Source organism: Danio rerio, chromosome 6 (genome assembly GCF_052040795.2).
Source record: "Danio rerio strain M-AB ecotype USA chromosome 6, GRCz13ab, whole genome shotgun sequence".
Lineage (NCBI taxonomy): Eukaryota > Metazoa > Chordata > Actinopteri > Cypriniformes > Danionidae > Danio > Danio rerio.
In genome coordinates, this window is record NC_141026.1 from 12,874,173 (window position 1) to 12,895,783 (window position 21,611).

Sequence of the window (21,611 nt, forward strand, 5' to 3'; positions counted from 1 at the left end):
TTAAATTAAGTCTCATTCGGTAAACCTACATTCATGTGTAAGCTGCCATGTAGTTCAGGTCTCAAAAACCATATGATCTATTCTACTGTATATACAGTATATAAAAAGCATACAAGCTACAGAACAAACCATCGTTATACAATAACTTGCCTAATTACCATAACCTGCCTAGTTAACCTAATTAACCTAGTTAAGCCTTTAAATGTCACTTTAAGCTGTATAGCTGATATGTCTTAAAAATATCTAGTAAAATATTAATTTCTGTCATCATGGCAAAGATAAAATAAATCAGTTATTTATAATGAGTTATTAAAACTGTTATGTTTAGAAATTTGTTGAAAAAATCTGCTCTCCGTTAAACAGAAGTTGGGGGGGAAAATAAACAGGGGGGTAATTATTCATGGGGGGCTAATAATTCTGGCTTTTTTTTTTAACCATTATATAGAAAAGAGCAAGCAGGACTTTTTTTATTTCAGCTTTTTTGTAATCTTAAAAAAACATAAATAATCATAAATAAACAGAATTTCATTTTTGACAGATCTACATCATTTATTTGACAAAAACTTTGTTCCTCCCTCTGTTCTTCATGTAGGTCTGGAGGAGCTAGAGAAAGAGCGCGAGAGGTTGAGGAACTGTCCGGTTGTGCAGGTCAAAGAGGAGCCCAAGGAGGAAGTCCTGCAGCATCATCAGCACGAGGAGATACAAGGGACACTGAAAGAGGAGGTCAAACAGGAGGAGGAGAAGCCCATGGATCTGGACCAGGAGCCAAATAAAGAGGCACGCTCCTCCCCTCTAAAAGACAAAACAGATGTTGTGGCCACACCCCCTCAACTACCAGAACTCCGCCTCTCACAGAGCCCTCAGTGTCAGGAGCCACCTCACACGCCACGCCATGCCCACAACGGCTGCTCGGCAACAATCGCCATGGACATGACATCCGCATCGTCTCCAGCTCACTCTCCAACTACCTCCAAGCTGACCGAGGCCAGCAGCCCAAACGCAGAGCACGCAATCCCTCCGCCTCTGCAGCTAGGCATCCCTGCGCACCTCCTGCAGCCGCAGCTGGCGCAGACTCAGCTCCTCGCCAGCGACCAGCTCTACAAGGTTCTCAGCGAGCGCAGCGGACACTGGTTCAGCCTGCTGCCTCGCTCACCCTGCGACGACACTTCCCTCATCCAGCCGTCTGCGCACCCGCAGTCCTCGCCTAACAGCAACGCCACAAACACACGGCCCAAATCTCCACCTCCACCGTCTACCTCTTCCCCGCACCATCACCTGCTTCCTCTGTCTGCGTCTGCAAGCCCACTGAACCCCTCAGCCGCAGCCGGGATCAGCAACCTCAGTGTGCAGGTAATTAGTACAAATATGCCCCTCTTTACAAGATGCTAAATCTCTGATGTGCCTACTGTGCGTATGTGAAGTTTTAGCTCAACATACCCCCCACCATTTTTAGGTTTTGATCCAAACTGTGCTGTTTGGGTGACTTTCACTTTAATTCAAATGAGATTGAGCTCTTTTCAAAAGAGGGCGGAGCTACAAGTTCCTGTTTCTCAGCAGATTCAAAACAGGACTATTGTTATCTCAGTGAAAATGTCAAAATAAGTGGCTCTGAAAAAGGCAGTTCGTGGAGACTTGAGTGTTGAGTTGTGCATTATTAAACTCTACATTTATAGTCCTCTTAATCGCTGACATTACCTTCGGCAGGTGTGAAAACTCTAATGGCGGATGGCTGCTTTTCACTCAAGGCTGTTTATGCTAATGAAGAAGAAATTGTCACTACTGGGCGGAGCTTTCCCCCTCTGATGACATGTTTAAAGGGAAAATGTCAATCAAAGTGTTTCTGCAGACTGCTTTTATTCATGTCTAGGTGTATAAAATAGAATTAATTATTTTTTACCATTAAAGGCTGGCTATTTTCACACATTTTTGCACACTACTATGTTTAAACTTCATACATTCCTTATAAAAGGGATATTTGCATAATTGGTCTTCTTTAAAGGGGTGGTCCACTAGGATATCATATTTTAAAGTTTAGTTGATATTGTAATATTGTTGTAATGCAGCTGTATGAACATAAACAAGATCTCTGAATGTAATATACTCAAAGTTCAATGCAAAGGGAGACATTGGCTTTTACAGAGTTAGCTTAGCTAAGCCTACAGCCAAAGAAGTTTGGGGACTACAAAAAATACACCCGGGTTAATGATGTCATAAACCCTTCAAGTTACACACACACACACACACACACACACACACACACACCCCACACAGTGAAGGGGCGTAGCCAGAGGCGCTGTAATGATATAACTGAGCCGCTTCTTGGTGATGTGGAGCTGATCTGCAAATCACAGAACATTATGTTAGCTGACCAATCAGAGCCTCTTGAGGGCAGGTCTTCAGAGAAACTAGGAAAAATGACGTCGTTTTCATGTTAGCTGAATAGCTGTATATAACTAAAGTAAGATATATGAAAAAAGTGTGATTTTCTACAAATAAAGCATTAGCACACATTGCTTTGCAACCCATAAACACAACCAGCCTTAAAAATACTCTGGACCACCCCTTTAAGTTGCCTTAGTTACTATGCACTCAAATTTAAATGAATCATTTGATACAGTGCACATTTTGAACAATTATGTGCTTGTAATTACATCTGTAATAAATTTTTGTTATTCCACTGTTGACCATATCTCACATCTTAAAGGGATAGTTCACACAAAAAATGTAATTCTATCATTTATGGAAATGTACTCTCCTTTAAGTGGTTTTAAACCTTTATTAGTTTCTTTATTCTGTTGAACACCAAATAAACTATTTGAGGAAAGCTGAAAATCTGTGACTATTGACTTCAATAGTATGAAAAACAAATACTATGGATGTCAATGGTTACAGGTTTTCAGGATTTTTAAACACAATACATACATTGTACTATTTTGTATGTAAGTACACAGCAGTTAAGGTCACTTAATATAAAGTTCCGATCAAAGTGTATTTCAAGCTTAGTCTTTTAAGGGCTGTTCACACTAATCATTCAGACCACAGCTATAACAAAGAAAGATGTCGAGAAATTATATCATTGGAATCAGTTTCAGTTTTGCAGCTAATGACAAAACACGAACTGCCAGTCAGGATCTGTCGAAATATAAAGTGCTAGTGCAATTTAAAGGAACAGACAGTATTATGAGAAGCTCACTGCTTGATGTTAAGCCTTCTTTTCAAAGATTATTTAGAGATAATGATCTTGAAAACAATTGGTTATTCCATGGGAGGGAATGATGAAGATTTACATGGAAGTTATGCAAGCCAAGCTAGCAGATTGATGATTGTGCTGGTTTTGAAATCTATTCGAGTTGCCTCTTTGGGAAAGTAATTTGTGTTATTTCCTGCTAAATTCCTGGTTTTATTGGATTGATTCCACATCACTAGCTGGTTTCAACACTCAGAAACTTAGGCACACTGTGGACATCTGCTGGTTACAAGGGGGCAATGCAAAAAGAAAAGCATGAACTAAAAATAAACAGATTGTTATCATTTGCTGTGTGTACAACTCTAGTTACTGTTATATTTATAGTTACTGAGCTTGGTGTGAAAGACTTTTAACATGATAAAGTGTCAAGCAATTAATCTCTGACCAGCTGCTACAGTAACTGTCAAGTAATGCAAAACAAGCCAGTCTCACTTTAAATTAATTGACCTTAACTTTAAAATAAGTACAAAATTTACACTACCTGACAAAAGTCTTGTCCTCAATCCCATATGTAAGAGCAACGAATAATAACTTATAGTTGATAATTTGGAAAAGTGGCAGAAGGTAGATCTGTAGAACTGCATCACAAATACTGCAAAAGACCTATTGAAACCCACATGAACCCAAGATTCTCATAGAAATCAGTCAAGTTTGGTGAAGGAAAAGTCATGGTTTTGGGGTTGCATTCAGTATGAGGGAGATCTGCAAAGTGAATGGCATCATCAACAGCCTGAGGCATTAAGACATTTGTGCTGCGCATTACATTACAATTCACAGGAGAGGGCAAATTCTTCAGAGCATAGCACTCCTTCTCATAATTCAGCCTCCACATCAAAGTTCCTAAAAAGCAAAAAGTTCAAGGTGCTCCCGGATTGGCCAGCCCAGTCACCAGATATGAACATTATTGAGCATGTCTGGGGTAAGATGAAGGAGGAGGCATTAAAGATCAATCCAAATAATCTTGATAAACTCTGGGAGTCCTGCAAGAACAGTTTCTTTGCCATTCCAGTTATTTTAGTCACTGCAGAGATGTATGGATGCAGTCCTCCAAGCTCATGGGAGTCATGCACAATATTAATTCTTTTTCCACTGCACCATGATTTTATATTTTATACTGTACATTATTTGGGGTTAAGTGACAAGACTTTTGTCTAAGCGAAGTCAGACCTTACTGTCCTAATTAAATAATCAAAATCAAAGCATTATCATATTTTTTTGGTAAAATAAGCGTAATCTAAAGGCCTTTGCCCTTCATATTAGCCACTTCTGAAACTAAAAGATCAACTAGAAGTCAAATTATTATTTGTCGATCCTAAAACTTGGATAGGTGAAAAGAATTTTATTAGGTAGTGTATATATTTTGAAAAGTATGTATTTTAAATAGGAATTGATGCTAATTTTAAGTGAAAATATAAGCTGAAGTATAATTTAGTAGGCTAATAAATAATACATTATTTAATTGTTCTGTCCGGGTGTGTTAACAGTAAAATCAAAATGTTTTATAACTGTCATTTAATCTATAATTTAATCAAACTTCATTTACCTTGTTGGTTGTTGGTGGTAATACCACATGTTGTGTATTGTTGATCCATTCAGATTTACCACAAGAGAAATTTTGTCATTATGACAGCCCTATGTTACCCATAATAACCCATATTCTTTGCATTGCTAGTGCCATAATCCATTGTTTGAGCTGCAGGAAGGCTGTAGTATTCTTTTACAGAAGTGTCATAAATTAATAATATGGTTTCGGAAATACAGTGCCATCTCCAGTATCTTAAAACTTCGTTATTGCAATAATTTTTTGTCAGTCTGATTACACACGGGAATAGCAGATGTAAATGAGGTCTAAAACATTTAGAGCTTAAAACGTTTGATATCCTAGTTGTACTTTCCATCAAGATTCCTTTTTCATTTACATGCTCTGCTCTGCATGAAGGCCACATAAAATAGATCTGTTCATTCAGTAGTACTCGTGTGTGTGTGTGTGTGTGTGTGTGTGTGTTCGTCAAAAGTGATGTAGCGCATGATGAAATAAGAGAAAAGGGTCTGGAAGAAATCTGAACGCTAGTGGTCACAAGAGACGTATTTGAACGCAAGTTAACACCAGATGGAAACAGTAATGCGTCTCGGTTGACCACTTGTGATCGGATCACCGAGAACACATGTTAATACCAGGTGGAACCAGGACCTAAATCATACAGTTACACATCTCATCATATATTATTAATATCTCCCCCCAGGTGAAGCCAGGTGCAGCTCTGGTGGGTTTGCCTTTGTACAGCTGGTCTGGTGGGGTCATCAGCCCCAATCTCCCCCTGTGCAGCAGCCCCCTGCACATGTACCCATCAGTAGAGGGCAGCGCCAGCCCCCTCCTGGCACCCAGCGTCTCAACCAGCAAAAGCGGCTCTCCTGTTCCCACCGGGGAGAAGCTGGCATCTGCTCCTTCTCCAGTGGCGCTGGACCTTCCCAGAAATCATGACCTGCCTGAGCCAATGGCCATACCAGAGGGTGAGGGAACTAGAGTTAATATTGAACCTCTAATTTAGACCTGTCACCATAGCGATGTCAATTTTGTTGTGCTATACATATATATCTATCTATCTATCTATCTATATATATATATATATATATATATATAGCTATATATATATATAAATATAAATATATATATATATATATATATATATATATATATATATATATATATATATATATATATATATATATATAGTCACAGAATTTATTGTGATACATGATGTTATTGTTGCCTAATGGTTATACAACAGCAAAAGGTCACACTTTATTTTGATGGTCAATTTGTTGAATTTAAGTTACATTTCATCTACTGTAAATGGCAATTAATTCTCAATAGATTATAGGTAGAATGTTAGGTTGGGGTTAGTGTAAGTTGACATTTATTTGCAAAGACTCTTACCCAGCAAAATAATGCAAATAGGCATAAACACTTTCAATTATTAAGGTTATTTAGATTCTGTAATTTGAGGGCTTTTTTAAATAGCAAATATCCTAATATAAACTTTGACATCAGCGAATGTAAACGTTCCCGGAAAATGGTTGTAAAGTTTTTTGTGCTTGTGTTATTTCTGGAAATGCGCTAAGCTATGAGAAAGAGCTCATTTACACTGTAAAAAAAGTCTGTCTCCCACATAACTTCTTTATGTTGTTCCAACACAAATCGATTATGTTAACTTAACAAATTTAAGTGGATTGAGCATAAAACAATAAGTAGTCCTAAAAAAATTGTGTTGATTTAACACATGTTAAATAAGTAGTTTCAACAAGCAGCAAGTTAGACGATATAGACAACTATCTGTCACTAGTTTTCATAAAAATTCAGTAAAACTATCAGAGTTTTACTATATACGAGTTCACTCAGCTCACTGACACAGAGGATGTGCAACCAGCTGAAACGTTACTGACAATTTTTCCTGTCTAAACATGATGGGCGATATACAGTTGAATTATTCGCCCCCTGATTTATTAGCGCCCCTGATAATTTTTTCCCCAATTTCTGTTTAACGCAGAGCATATTTTTCCAACACATTTCTAAACACAATAGTTTTAATAACTCATTGCTAATAACTGATTTGTTTAATCTTTGCCATGATGACATTAAATTATATTTTACTAGATATTTTTCAATACACTTCTATACAGCTTAAAGTGACATTTAAAGGCTTAACTAGGTTAATTAGGTTAACTGGGCAGGTTACGGTAATTAGGCAAGTTATTGTATAATGATGGTTTGTTCTGTAGACTATCGAAGAAAAAACTATAGCTTAAAAAGGCTAATAATTTTGACCTTAAAATGCTTTAAAAAAATTAGAGGCACCTTATTGATTGAAAGAATTTGAATAATTAATATTATTAAATATTACACCTGCTCAATAAATATCAGATGATTCACTACATTATCAAATCAGACATAACTTGATCAGAAAATCAGAATTTTTTATTCCAAATGCATAACAATGCCATTGTGTCCAGTGGTCAGCACTTTGCATTACGACGCCGCCGACCCGAGTTCAAACCTCACCTAAATAGTATTTTTTATGTTTCATTTTTAGTGTTAAGACATATAAAACTGTTTGGGTTACTTATATAGGTGTACATATTTTATTTTTATTTTTTGTATGACAACCGTTACAAAGGAATATATATTCAGGTATTGAAGGAAAGGACTTTGTGATGTTTTAAAGAATAGTGTTGGAGATTTAGCTACCCTTTAATGTTCTCATATTTATGAAAAAACATTTGAAGTTCTAAAGCAGCTGTTTCCTTAAAAAAGACATGATAGTGTCATTAGAAACTGAATTAGAAATGACATTATTTCAATATAGTCGTGAATTGAGGTGTGCCGGTCTAAGGCTTGAAACTCCAGGGCTGAAAAGGAATCCCACTCCGGCCCTTTATAATGCTATTGTAAAATAAAATTACTCTCATTTATAAAACTACTCGTATATTATATCATTTCTCTATAGACACAGCATAGTCAGATTTGCATTGTATTTAGATTGTTTTATACTGGAACATCGTGTTATACTACTAATTTACACCTTTTACACCTTCTAGATTTGAAGTACAGTACAGAAACTGATCTGGTCCTGTGACATTCATACATTTCAGTTAGTTCTGTCGAATGATTAATCAAGATTAATCAAATGAAAGGTTGTAATTTATTTATATGTTTGTGGGTACTGACTGCTTTAATTATGTGTATATATAGTAGACATACAAATATATATATATATATATATATATATATATATATATATATATATATATATATATATATATATATGTGTGTGTGTGTGTGTGTGTGTGTGTAAATAGCTTTTAAATGTGTGTATTATGTAACTACAAACTTTAATTTTGATTGCATTTAATGACGATTATTTGTTTGACAGCACTCATTTTTAATCAAAACATTTATAGATCTCTAGCCCAAAAGCAACAATACTTGTAGAGCTTCCAGAAAAAAAATATGAAAACCTAAATGTGTGAAATGTGCAACATTTACCCATAATTCTTAGCAATGCATGTGTCATGAGTGGAGTTTTGTTTAGGGTTGTTGATGTTAATGGTTTTGGCTGTTTGGCAGACATGCTGCTGGGCTGGTGGAAGGTGACAGACATGGAGGAGCTGAAAGCGCTAGTGAACTCTCTTCACAGCAGAGGTATCCGAGAGAGAGCCCTGCAGAAACAGCTGCAGAAGTCCATGGAGCTCATCGTACAGACCTGCAACAAGAACCGAGAGGGTGAGCACCATCACCTGTGTGTTTGATCCTAGAAAATGGAGTTAGCCATAGAAAACTGTCCAAGCTAAATTAAAAAAAAAAGACTGGACTGTGGCAGAGATGCTCTTTATCATTTTGTTAATGAATTTGCTTCTGTTTTTTCTGTTTTTTTTCTTTTCTTTTTTATATTTAGAAAGAACAACAGTCCATGTGAAAGAAGGTCTTATAAAATCTTTATTGTATTATTTTTATTTTATTTATTTTTTATTTAATTTTAATTTTATTATTTTGTTTATTTATTTATTAAATTTTTTTGTTTAATTAATGAATTATTTAATTAATTTTATTTATTTATTTGTTGATTTTAAATTTTTTTATTTATTTTATTTTATTATTTTATTGTTTTTTATTTTATTATTTATTTATTTTTTAGTATTGCAATAACTTAATGTATTAGAATAGGTCAATAATTAATAAAATATATATTTATTTTTTAAAAGAGAGCATTTATTTTGTTTAGTCACAATTTATTTTTAATTTTATTTAGTTTTATTTAAAAGAGAAATTTTATTTTATTTAGCTTTTTTATTATTATTTTTGTGTTCTATGTTATAATTATTTTATTTTAATATTGTTTTGTGTTTTATTTAATTAAGTTTTTTATTTAAAATTTTAATAATTTTTTATATCAAAGAAACTGAATGTATATACTGTATAATGTAAAACTTTAATATAAAACTGTAAAGCAAATTGATTTATTAATTTGGGACAACACTAAATACATATACTATGCTGTTGAGTGTGTAAGTGCATAGTGTGTCATTTGGGACACAGTGTAAATTTCTACTTTTTGAGGTTTGTTAATATAGAATGCAAAAATATAGAACCGCCAAAATGTATTATTTACTTGTTGGTAGCTTTAAATAACATTGAGGAGAAGCATGTAAAGCTCAGACTCAGGGAAGCGTGCGGCTGTCAGGCTGAGCTGAATTGTGCTGCGCTGTGCTCTACGGATGTGATTTCTCCTGGGCTCTCATGGCTGTCTTGTTTTTTTTTTGTTTGCAGTGGCAGTTATGGAGGTCTCAGAGCTCGACGAGGGCCAGGTTTCCGTGGAGACGCTGCAGGAGTGGTGCGTGGAGGAACAGGCCATGGAGACTGACATTGCTCTGCTGCAGCAGGTGGAGGAGCTGGAGCGCAAAGTCACGTCTGCCAGCCTGCAGGTCAAGGTGAGGCTTTGTGCAGTTACACCACAGCCCTGCTTCCTAATATTACATCATTTTATGCTGTGCTAAAAGAAGTTTTTCTAAGCATACAGATGAAGTCAGAATTATTTGAATTTAGATTTTATTTCCTTTTTTAAATATTTACCAAATGATGTTTAACAGAGCAAGGAAATGTTCACGGTATGTCTGATAATATTTTTTCTTCGAGAGAAAGTCTTATTTGTTTTATTTCGGCTAGAATAAAAGCAGTTATAATTTTTTTAAAAACATTTTAAGGACTAAATTATTAGCCCCTTTAAGCTAATTGAACGCAAGTTAATTGCGTTATAATATAACCATCATTATACAATAACTTGCCTAATTTTCTAACCTGCTTAGTTAACTTAATGAACCAAGTTAAGCCTTTAAAATTATATTTGTTTTTAAGTTATGTTTATATAGTTTAGGTATTCAGCTTAAAGTGCAATTTAAAGGTTTAACTAGGTTAATTAGGAAAGTTTGGGTAATTAGACAAATCTTTGTATAAATTGTTTGTTCTGTAGACAACTGAAAAGCAATATTCCGTATACTATTGGCCTTAGAATGATTTTTGTTTTTAATTAAACTGCTTTTATTCTAGTTGAAATAAAACCAATAAGACTTCCTCCAGATATTGAAGGAATACTTTTAGGAAAAATCTCATTTAGGAAATATTTGCAAAAGAAAAAGAAATTCAGAGGAGGGCGAATCATTTTGACTCCAACTTTATATATTTATGGATAAAAAAATCTTAAAACACTAGGAAATTGTTTATCAGGAGCTACATTTTCAATTTAATAGTTTGATTTGATTTGAATTCTTTGATTTTATGTTTCAGGGCTGGACATACCCAGAGCCGCAGTCTGAGAGAGAGGACCTTGTCTATTTCGAGCACAAGCCCCTCCCCAAGCACCGCCCTGGGGCGGAGTCTCAGGAGGAGCGCAGCTCGGAGAAGGGTCTGATCCGGCGCCCCAGCAACCCGCTGGACATCGCTGTGATGCGGCTGGCAGAGCTGGAGCGCCACATCGAGAGAAGGTACCTGCGGAGCCCCTTAGGGACCACCATCCAGATCAAACTGGATAATGTGGGTACAGTCACTGTCCCCGCACCTGCTCCATCCACTAGCGCTGGAGGGGAAGGGTAGGTCATCCAGAATTGCCAGCCTTCGTTTCGGCTCCTCCTCATCCTCCCCCTCCCCCTCTCTCTGCTGGCTGGGGCTTCTCTGCTCGTCCGTCCATCCGTTCTCACCCTGGCTCCAGTTTCGGGTTTTGGTTCTTGTGCTGTGTCTCTTGTTTTTTTTGTTTTTTTTTCTTTTTGTTGTTGTCGTTTTGTTTTCCTCTCGCTCCCTTTGCCTGCACCCTTCCTGTTTTTGGCTGCATGGTTTTAATCAGCAGTCCACAGACGGACTTTGAAAAAAACACTGAAACTCGATTTGGTTTTTAATACTTCTAAGTGCATGGTCCACCACTGCGTCCAGTGCTCTCCGTCTTCATGTATGGCTGTGAAGTCAAGCCACATAATTATAACACACCGTATTTGCTTTTTTTGTTCATGTCTATGTGTGTGTGTGTGTTTATGTGTGTGTGCTTTTGAAAACTCAGGGTCTTACCTGCTCAATTTGAAGGGTGTGTCTCAAATGAAAGGCTGCATCCTAGTGAGGCACCTACCGCAGACTATGAGCTCTGATTTATTTATTTATTTTTACACACCATATATGCCACATTTTCCACATTTCTGGTATTTAGAGCATATAGACTATTTCAACGTGGTCATGTCATTGGCCCATAAACATTTCCTGCTTGTTGCCAAACTATTTCATAACTGTAATAAGAGGTTATTCAATCATATCTTAATGTTGAAACAACTTCCATAACATTATTTATCAATAAGAGGACCTTTTTGGATTCCTGGGAGCTATGGAAATTAAAAATGTAATGCAGGAAATACATTCAGACCAATCCCTCAAAATGGTCTATATAACTGCTTCTACATTTAAAGAGATAGTTCATTCAAAAATGAACATTTACTTGCTGTTTAATCAACCTCAAGTTTTTATGAGGTCTTTATTCTGTTAAACACAAAATAAGATATTTTGAAAACCTGTAACCATTGACTTCCATTGTAGGACAAATAAATACAACTGTATGGACGTCAATGGTTACAGGTTTCCAGCTTCCTTCAAAATACCTTATTTTGTGTTTAATAGAAGAAGAAAAAAAGAGTGAGTAAATGATGACAGAATTTTCTTGTTTTTAGGTGTACTATCCCTTTAAACTACATCTACACATAGGGCTACACTAAGAGTGGTGTAAACACTTATATCTTAACAAATATTGAAGAATCAACCTCTTTTTTTTGAATTGCATAGATATTATTATTATTATTAATACTATTCTAAAAACATTGGAAGTGTCAAAGTTTGTGACCTCCACTCTTTTAGCTTACACTTAGCTTTGTGTTTGTCCAGCAATTATTTTATTTTTATTATTATCAGTTTTGAACAAAAAAAAAGATGGTAAATTGTGCAAACACTAAACTTTTTGCTGGTGGACACTGGACATTTTCCGTTAACAGTTTTAGCTAATAGAATCAATAAAAACTAAATACAGTAAGACTTTAGTTTAAGAAACAATTAAAACCATTTACTACTGCCTTATTACCTGCCTATAATTAAGATGTTAACTTTTTATTAGCACTTATAAATGATCTTATTTTACATCCTTAATTTTACCCAATACACAAACACAACTACTATTTTACACTAACTAAAATTAAGCAGCTAATTATTAGTTTATTGAGGTAAAAGTCTTAGTTAATGAGTTTCTTTCTTCTGTTGAACACAAAAGAAGATGTTTTGAATGCTGGCACCCCCAAAAATAACTGTGAAAGTCAATGGGTGCCAGCTACTTAGCATTACTTTGCCAGATACTTAGTTCTTTTAACTTAGTTCTTTTAACTTCTTTTAACTTCTCTTAACTTAACTTAGTTAATGAGTTTCTTTTTTCTGTTGAACACAAAAGAAGATATTTTGAAGAACGCTGGCACACAACTCCCCCCCCCACAAAAAAGTACAGTTAAAGTCAATGGGTGCTAGCTATATTTTGAGATAAGAAAGATTAGAGCTTCTTGATAAAAACATTATTGAAATCCAGTGTAGCTTTCACTACATCATTCTACACAATAAAATAATAAGATAATACATATAAATTGAAAAATATGAAAATATATTTGGTTTATTCATAGCTCTGCCTAAATCAGTTGGCTCTGGTGTGGTGGAGCATTGATATTACAGTACTAAATAGTTATTTTAGCATCATCAATAACATCATAAGCATTCATTTCATGTGTCTAAGAGATGATTTATTTGGTCATTTAATCAGAATGTATGTAAAGGATTGTGGGTAAATACACTTCAAAATAAGCTAAATGAGGAGGATGCCTCATGGTTTGAAGGATCCTTCAAATTGAGACCTCATTTTGATGTAGAAGGCCTAGATATACAGCCTTACTAGGAAACAGCCTTCCGCTTGAGATGCACCCTGACACTAAAGGGTTAGTTCACCCAAAAATGAAAAATACCTCATTATTTACTTTTCCTCTTGTGTTTTTAAACAGTTTCTTTCTTCTGTTGAACACAAAAGCAGATATTTTGAAGAATGCTTGCAGCTGGCACTATGGATGTGCAAAATTACTTTGGATGTTACCAGCTACCAGCATTTTTCAAAATATCTTGATTATTATTAATAATAATATAATTATTTATTATTATTATTATTTTTTATCTTCTTTGAGGGTTTTTTATTTTTTTTATTTTTGAGTGAACTATCTCTTTAAGAATAAATTACAGCTTAGTGATAAAGTTCCTCACTGACCTGTGCTGTGTGTTTTTGTGTGTTCCAGGGGAGAGGAAGAGATTGCTCCAGGAATGAAGCTCTGGCGGAAAGCTTTGAGTGAGGTGCGCAGCTCCTCTCAGCTGGCCATGTGTCTGCAGCAGCTGCAGAAGTCCATCGCCTGGGAAAAGTCTATCATGAAAGTGGTAAGTGATGTCATGCGCAAACCCACAAAACTCAACCCTTTGATGCAAATATGTTTTCCTGCGATGGTTAGCAGTGAACCAGAGAATGACTAGTGCATCACTTGTCATAGATCCTAATTTATCAGTGTTTACATTTTATATTATACCTGTGTCACACTTTTAAATACCAAATAAAAAATATGTTAATATATTAAAAATAATCATATGCATTTTTGATCATTAAAAACAAAATAATTGTTAAATTTAATTAATATAGTAACCTTTTTGTTTAAAATTATTTTTTATTTATTTTAGAATTCTTTAATCAATGAATAGAAACATATTTATTTGTTGTATTTGTGTATCAATGTAGAAGAGTCACTGTTGATCAATTAAATATAATCATTGCCAAATAAAACAATTGTAATATATTAATATTTTCTTTGCTTATTAAAGTATAATAATTCATATTAAAATAAATTAAAACAGTATTATTTAGTGGAAAGCATTATGGGTCTATTTTTTTCAAACTCTTTAATTACTATATTTTTGATCATTTAGATTTAATAATTCCAAATATTTTTTTTTGGAAAAATTTTATTCAATAATAGAAGCCTGTTTATTTGTAATATATTTTTTAATCGATGCAGAAAAGTACTGACACCTTTTATCAATTCAAATTATTGATCAATCATTCAACACATTGATGCAAATATGTTTCTTTTCTGCTATGACTAGCACTGAACCAGATAATGACTAGTGCATCACTTGTTGTAGATCTTAATTTATCAGTGTTTACAGTTACATAATTTTTTATGATAGGTATACGATGTTTAAAAACACATAAATAATACATTAATGCCAGTAAAACAAATCATTTATGATTTATAAAATTCATGCTTATGTTTATAGAGATACATGTCACATAATCTGGCAATGTGCGTTATTCAGCAGAATCATACCTTTTAGGCATTTAGAACGCTTACTCTATTCTTCTCACAGTTTAACAGTCTTATTGAATCTTGAAACCTTTTTTCATGTATTTCAGGAGAAGTTGACGAATTTACATGTTGTAAACCCAACAGCTCTATTCTCTCCATTGCAACGCATGTCATTACGGTGCCAATAATCAATCATAGATCATATAATATGAACATTATTACTGTTTAAACCATGAAATGTGTGTCCTTATAAATATTTTTAACTAAATAGGCGCCCTTAAAAGAGTGTATCAAACTGGAATAAAGTAAACTCTTTGTATCACATTAAGTTGGATGAGGTTATGATGACTATTGATAGAAAAAGTCTTGGCTTTCTCGCATATTGTTTGCCATTTGTCATTTGTGCATGAGCACTCCAAGTCAAGCACTTCCCACTTAGATTTTACGTCAGGAATATTATCAGCCATAAACTGTAACAACTTGGCATAGATTAAAGAGATAAGAGCCTTAGGATTCTTTTTCTATGACAAAATAGCCTCAAGAGGTGAAAGAGAAAGTTTAGATAAGCGACCACCTTGTTGGGTCTGAATATAGTGTCCTTTTATAATATCAGATATTTTACAATATGTGTTTGTGTTTTGTAATTATTTGAAGCTATAGTTAAGCTGCAGTTTATTACAGGATATACTGTATGTGTCATTGTGGAAATGTAAGAATGATGCATGATAAATAATGGACATATAAAAAAAATTACGCTAGGAGGGTCAGCTCTAGAATTAAAAATTGACACTTGAAAGGTTTAAACAAAATGTAAAACATGAATTTATTATTCTGTGTCTGAACTACACAATATCAGGCAAAGGTTGGCTTCATGATGTGCTTGACATGCATATGATGACACTGGGAGTCAAAACACTAAAACCTGTTTCTTTATCTTTTAATGTGTGTATATGACACCCAATGTCTGGTGTGCTACATGACACCCTGACAGAAAGACTGGCTTGTTTTACTGTTATTTTTTAGTCCTCTGAAACAGGCTGTCACCTCTGTGATGTTGACCGGACTGAAAATCTTCTTTGCACAGCTTTCAAACAGAGAAATGAAAGACTCACAATAGTGTTTGTGCTACTTGATAGAATTATGTAATGGATGAGAGGTTTGTGGGGATGTTACAGCAGTACTGCTGCCTTTTTTATGTTCGTTTGACAAGACAGCAGGTACAAAAGACAGTCATGTATTACTGAAGTCTGTCACTAATTCTGCGCTCTTATTTAGTGCGTTTACATGCACTCTCTTAAGTCGTTACATTTTTTAAAAATCCAATCGGAACTGGTAGTTGTTGTTTCTTTGCTCCACATTTTAAAACCATCAATGGTGTTCTAAAAAAAACAAACTCATTTTTGTTTTTCAGTTATGGCTATTGATCTCTCATGACATTCTGTGCATATGTTTTCTCAAATGAAATATAAATGTTGGGCATCACAGTGGTGCAGTGGGTAGCACAATCGCATCACAAGTGTAAAGACATGTGCTATAGGTGAATTGGATAGGCTAAATTGTTTGTTGTGTATGAGTGTGTGTGAATGAGTGTATAGGTGTTTCCCAGTGATGGGTTTCGGGTGGAAGGGCATCCGCTGAGTAAAACATATGCTGGATAAGTTGGATTAATGAAGGGACTAATCCGAAAAGAAAATGAATGAACGAATGAAAATAAATGTTTAAATAAATCCATAATATCCAAATGAAGAAAATGACAACAAATATATATTTTTTTTGTGTTCGTTACATTTTATTTATTATTATTTAGCAAAATATTTAAAATATGAATATTAGCAAAGTATTAACATAGTGTTTAAAAGATTAAAACAAATCATTTTCACATATATACATATATAAGAATATTGACAGGGTGTTTTTTACACACAGAAGAGTAGAAAACATTATGGCCACCATTTGTTATCTGTGAATTACATCAAGACTTAACAGTGTCTTTCTTTCTCTAGTTCTTTGCTTAATTTTGTGCATGTAAACACACTTGATGAAAGCAACGATTTGGTCTAGAAGCTAACATGTAGTTTAATGTTTCTTTTCAGTGACTCAACAAGAATTTAGGAGTCGAAATGGCAAAATCTGACTTGTAACAGACAAAAATATTCTGTTGTTATATTATAAATCATATATTATAAATCAAATCAATATTCTAAATCAATTGTGATTGAATTGATTTAGCCTTGATTGGCACAATAACATGTAATGTTATGAAATATTCACATCTCACATGGTGAAAATGCGACTGTGGAACGCATTGAGGTCGGAAGTGGCACATTGAAATTGCCAGTTCTGACTGTGTCTGAGTCCCACACTCCAGTACAGCAGGTGGCGGTAAAATATTGTCAGCAATGTAGCATTAGCCAACATTTTTTTTTGTACCATACAAAAGATCTTTTATTTGATCTTTGATTTACTTTTATTTTGGTTCATCGACTCATCAGTTATTTACACATTATATTGGACATAGTATTTTTACTAGACTGAGTTTAACTGAGAATAATTAAGGTATTTCATTGTCAGACAATATCCAGGAAAAAGTATGTCAATAAAAATGAAGGATCCACATTTCTAAAGAACATTTTAGTGATAAAGACTGAGTTACAAACATAAATGGTCTACAGGACCTGAAAGAAAACACCCGATTTACTTTAACCAATGCTTAAAGGCACAGTTCATCCTAAAATGTGCTCTTTCTTTACTTGTTCCCAACCTGTTTGAGTTTCTGTTCAACACAAATGAAGATTTTCTGAAGAATAAAACATTGAATCGTACAGTATGTGTTTTTCCTACTATGGAAGTCAATGGTTACAGATTTCCAACATTATTCAAATATCTTCATTTGTGTTCAACAGAAAAAACTCAAGGTTTGAGCATGAGCCAACTAAAGCAGCTCCTCATAGCCACACTGATCTATTATATCATAACCCTATACTAATAACTGTTCAAAGGTGTTTGCTTTTTCCAAGGAAAGTTTGCATTTATACGCCATTTTAAACCCCTGAAACATTAGTTTAATTTGTTGATTTTACAGTCACACCAGTTCATTCTTATATTCTCAATATACTTTGAATTATTTCAGGGTATACGCTGTATAAATGGTTTAAGTTTAGGATGTTCGAGGTTTTATGCAACCTAATTTGATCTCAGTGCCTCATCATATTTTCATTTTAAAATTATTTTTGCTGTTTGTGTTCTTAGTACTGTCAGATATGCCGAAAGGGTGATAATGAAGACCTGCTTCTGCTGTGTGACGGCTGTGATAAGGGCTGTCACACCTATTGCCACAAACCTAAGATAACCACCATTCCAGAGGGAGACTGGTACTGCCCCGACTGCATTTCCAAGGTAAACACCTCCAGTTCACAAGTGCCCGTTTTCTTTCAGAGCTGTGTCTCTGTAATATATATATACAGTTGAAGTCAGAATTATTAGCCCTAAAAAATCTGTATCTTTTTTCTCCAATTTCTGTTTGACGAAAAGAAGATATTTTTTAACATATTTCTAAACATAATATTTTTAATAACTCAATTCTAATAACTGACTTATTTTTATCTTTTCCATATAATATATTACCAGATATTTTTCAAGATGTTAGTACTCAGCTTAAAGTGACATTTAAAGGCTTAACTAGGTTAATTAGGCAAGTTAGGGTATAATAAGTTAGGCAAATCATTGTGTAACTACAGTTTTTTTTCTGTAGAAAACAAATAGCTTAAGGGGGCTAATAATATTGACATTAAAATGTTTTTTTTTATTATTAAAACCATCATTCTAGCTGAAATAAAACAAAGACTTTCTCCAGAAGAATAAATATTATAAGAAATACTGTGTAAAAATCCTTTACTTTGTTAAACATCATTTGGGAATATTTTATTTGAAATTTGTGTTTGGATTGATCATATGAACCAGAGATTGTGAAATAGATCTCACCCATCAGATGTTAAAACCCCTAATAAAATGTAATAAATATTTGCTTATTATATAATCTTTACTGCCACTTTTGGTCAATTTAATTATTGCCAAATAAAAAAAGTATTAAAATATAAAAAATTAATATGCACTTCTAATAATAAAAAATAATAATTCATGTTGAAATGATGAATCTAAATATTATAATTATTAATATAATAACATTTTTGTGGAAACAAAATAGTATGTTAATTAAAGAAATAATTAAAATAAATTATTTAATATTATAATAAATTAACACAGTGTTATTTAGTGGAAACCATTATGTTTTTCCTTTAACTACTATCATTTCAATCATTTAAATTTAATAATCACGAATATTTGGGGAAATATTTAATTAAATAATAGAAACGCATTTATTTGTAGTATTTTTTTAATCAGTATAGAAATCAATTCATCAATTCATCATTTAAATGAATGCATCACTGCTAAAAATAAATAAATAAATAAAAAAGTATTAAAGTATTACAAATTATTTTTAAAAATCTCAGTGACCCCAAACATTTCAGTTCACTAAGAAATATATAAACAACGTTTTGCTGCTCTCTCCATAAAGTGCATTAAATGTGTTTTAAAATGACAGTATAAATCAGGGGTCACCGATTCTGTTCCTGGAAAGCTGCCTGGTTGTTGCGAGATTGGATATGGTGGCGGCCGGAAGTTAATGAGATTTATTTATATTATTTATTAAATTTCCCAATAATTGTATTTTATTAACATCTACCCTCACCCTAAACCCAACCGTCACAGTAATGTAAAAACAGCAGTTGCACCAAGTATTATTTATTTTATCTATTATCTATTAAATTACCCAATAAATTATGTTTTTTAACGTCTATCCCCATCCCAACCCTAAACCCAATGTCACAGTACTGTAAAAATATGTATTATTGTTATACAGTGTCATTAAAAAATGCTGCTATATTAATGTGCATATCGCACTTCCGGTTGGCCGTGTATCAGATCTAGCCTTTACCGAGCGGCCTTCCTGCAGAATTCAGCTCCAACCTTGATCAAACACACCTGAACCAATAATTAGTACCTGAAGCAGCACTTGATAATTACAGACAGCTGTGTTCATGGTCATGGTTGGAACTGAAATCTGCAGGAAGGTAGATCTCCAGGAACGGGATTGGTGTTTCCTGTTATAAACAGTAGTAGTGGCACTACACATAATCATTATTAAAATGTGTCGATTCATGTGTGTAAGTGACTGAAAGTGTCTGCAAGTGCTAATGAGCTCCTACTATTTAATCTAGCACTTGGAAACGGTGTTGTCTTTTGTGTTCACTGGTTGATTTCAGGTGTTATTGTGTTTATTTGTGCATGCTAATGTGTCATAAACAAGTTAGAAGTCTAAACCTCCCCTGTGTACCGTTTCAGGCAAGTGGTCAGTCACCAAAATCAAAATCGAAGACCCCGAATCGCACAGCACCAGCCAGCGGAGGGAAAAAGACAGCAGAAGCAGCCAAGAAAAGCAAGAAGCAGGCAGAAACGGGTGAGGAAGAGGAGGCTACCAGCAGCACCAACAGCACCCCAAAGAAAGCAACCACCGCCTCCAGCCAGAACAAGAAGAACAGCGCATCCACCCCAAACCAGATGGCTCCCAAACCGGACAGTCCCGCCTGCGTGAAAAGAGCCAAAACAGCCCGGGACAACAACCGCGACCTGGGGCTGTGCAGGTGAGCGCTGCGCCCTCTCTGCTGGATGTGTGCTCGTGGACCTGCTGTGTGGTTTTAATGTGGTTTTAATGTGGTTTTGCGTTTCGCAGGATTCTGTTGGCTGAACTGGAACGTCATCAGGACGCCTGGCCTTTCCTCAATCCTGTAAACCTCAAGTCTGTCCCAGGGTACCGCAAAGTCATTAAAAAACCCATGGACTTCTCCACCATCCGGGAGAAACTCGTCAGCAGCCAGTAAGAGTTTTTTTTATGTTTGTTTGTCTTTTTCTGAAGAAAATTACTGAAATCTCTTCCTAAATTTTACTTAATTAATTGCTAGTTTTTGTATTTATTATTTCGAAAGTAGTTTTATTTTATTAACTAAATTATGCACAAATATTTATCTTAATAATAATAACATAAATGCATGCTAAAGAAACATAAATGCTGCACATGTATCATACTGTGTTCTTATGAAATATAGGGATTATACTTTTTACATTACAAGTGATACTAAAATGTGTCCACCTAAAGCAATTGGAAAATAAATGTTTAATTAAACAAATACATAAATAAATAATATCCATATTAAGAAAATGACAACAAATAACTTTTTTTGTATTTATTATTGTTCATTTATAATTATTAGTAACTAAATTATACACAGAAATTTAATAATAATAATAAATACGATAAATATGACAAGTTATTATTTTTAAGTTATATCCCGAGTGCTGTTCAAAAGAGAACGAGCCCCCACATATAACCTACCAGTCCCACTGCACCCAACCCATGCTAAGATGGGATCAAACCGGCGATTCTTTGTATGGGAGTCAGTTGTTCTATGGCCTTTAACGTCTGTCGCTAGATCGCCTTTAGAGGTCAGAGGAGTGAGGTTTACCAGCATATTACTTCACTAGCTTTGGGGTTAGGGTTAGAGTGCTATGCCGGTAAACCTTAGTCCTCTGGCCTCTAAAGGTGCTTTAGTAACAGACGCTAGAGGCCATAGTCGTTGCTTGTTAGAGCAACCGAATCGAATTTAAAGATTTGCCAGTTTGATCCCAGCTCTGCATGGGTTGGGTGCAGTAGGACCAGTGGGTTACACCATGATGATTATTTTTGGTTACACCATGATGATTATTTTTTAGGATACTAGTAATTAGCTGGAAGTGCAATTGAACTATTCTAATTAATAATATTATTACAACTCATTTGGCCTTCAACTGT

At 34.5% G+C, this 21,611-nt stretch overlaps 1 protein-coding gene across 50 annotated transcripts in view; it reads left to right on the plus strand.

The window, feature by feature from the left end:
- Positions 1-21,611, plus strand: part of baz2ba (bromodomain adjacent to zinc finger domain, 2Ba) — a 171,413-nt gene that overhangs the window by 148,338 nt on the left and 1,464 nt on the right. For 33 of the 50 annotated variants that reach the window (XM_087256605.1, XM_087256611.1, XM_087256607.1 and 30 more), the window contains 9 exons: positions 593-1,350; positions 5,491-5,758; positions 8,373-8,528; positions 9,573-9,733; positions 10,587-10,888; positions 13,649-13,784; positions 17,954-18,100; positions 20,108-20,406; positions 20,496-20,639. In XM_087256605.1, coding sequence (XP_087112731.1) covers positions 593-1,350; positions 5,491-5,758; positions 8,373-8,528; positions 9,573-9,733; positions 10,587-10,888; positions 13,649-13,784; positions 17,954-18,100; positions 20,108-20,406; positions 20,496-20,639 — 2,371 coding nt within the window. The remainder of the gene's footprint in view (positions 1-592; positions 1,351-5,490; positions 5,759-8,372; positions 8,529-9,572; positions 9,734-10,586; positions 10,889-13,648; positions 13,785-17,953; positions 18,101-20,107; positions 20,407-20,495; positions 20,640-21,611) is intronic. The other 17 variants (XM_087256622.1, XM_087256635.1, XM_087256625.1 and 14 more) reach the window with 1 other exon arrangement.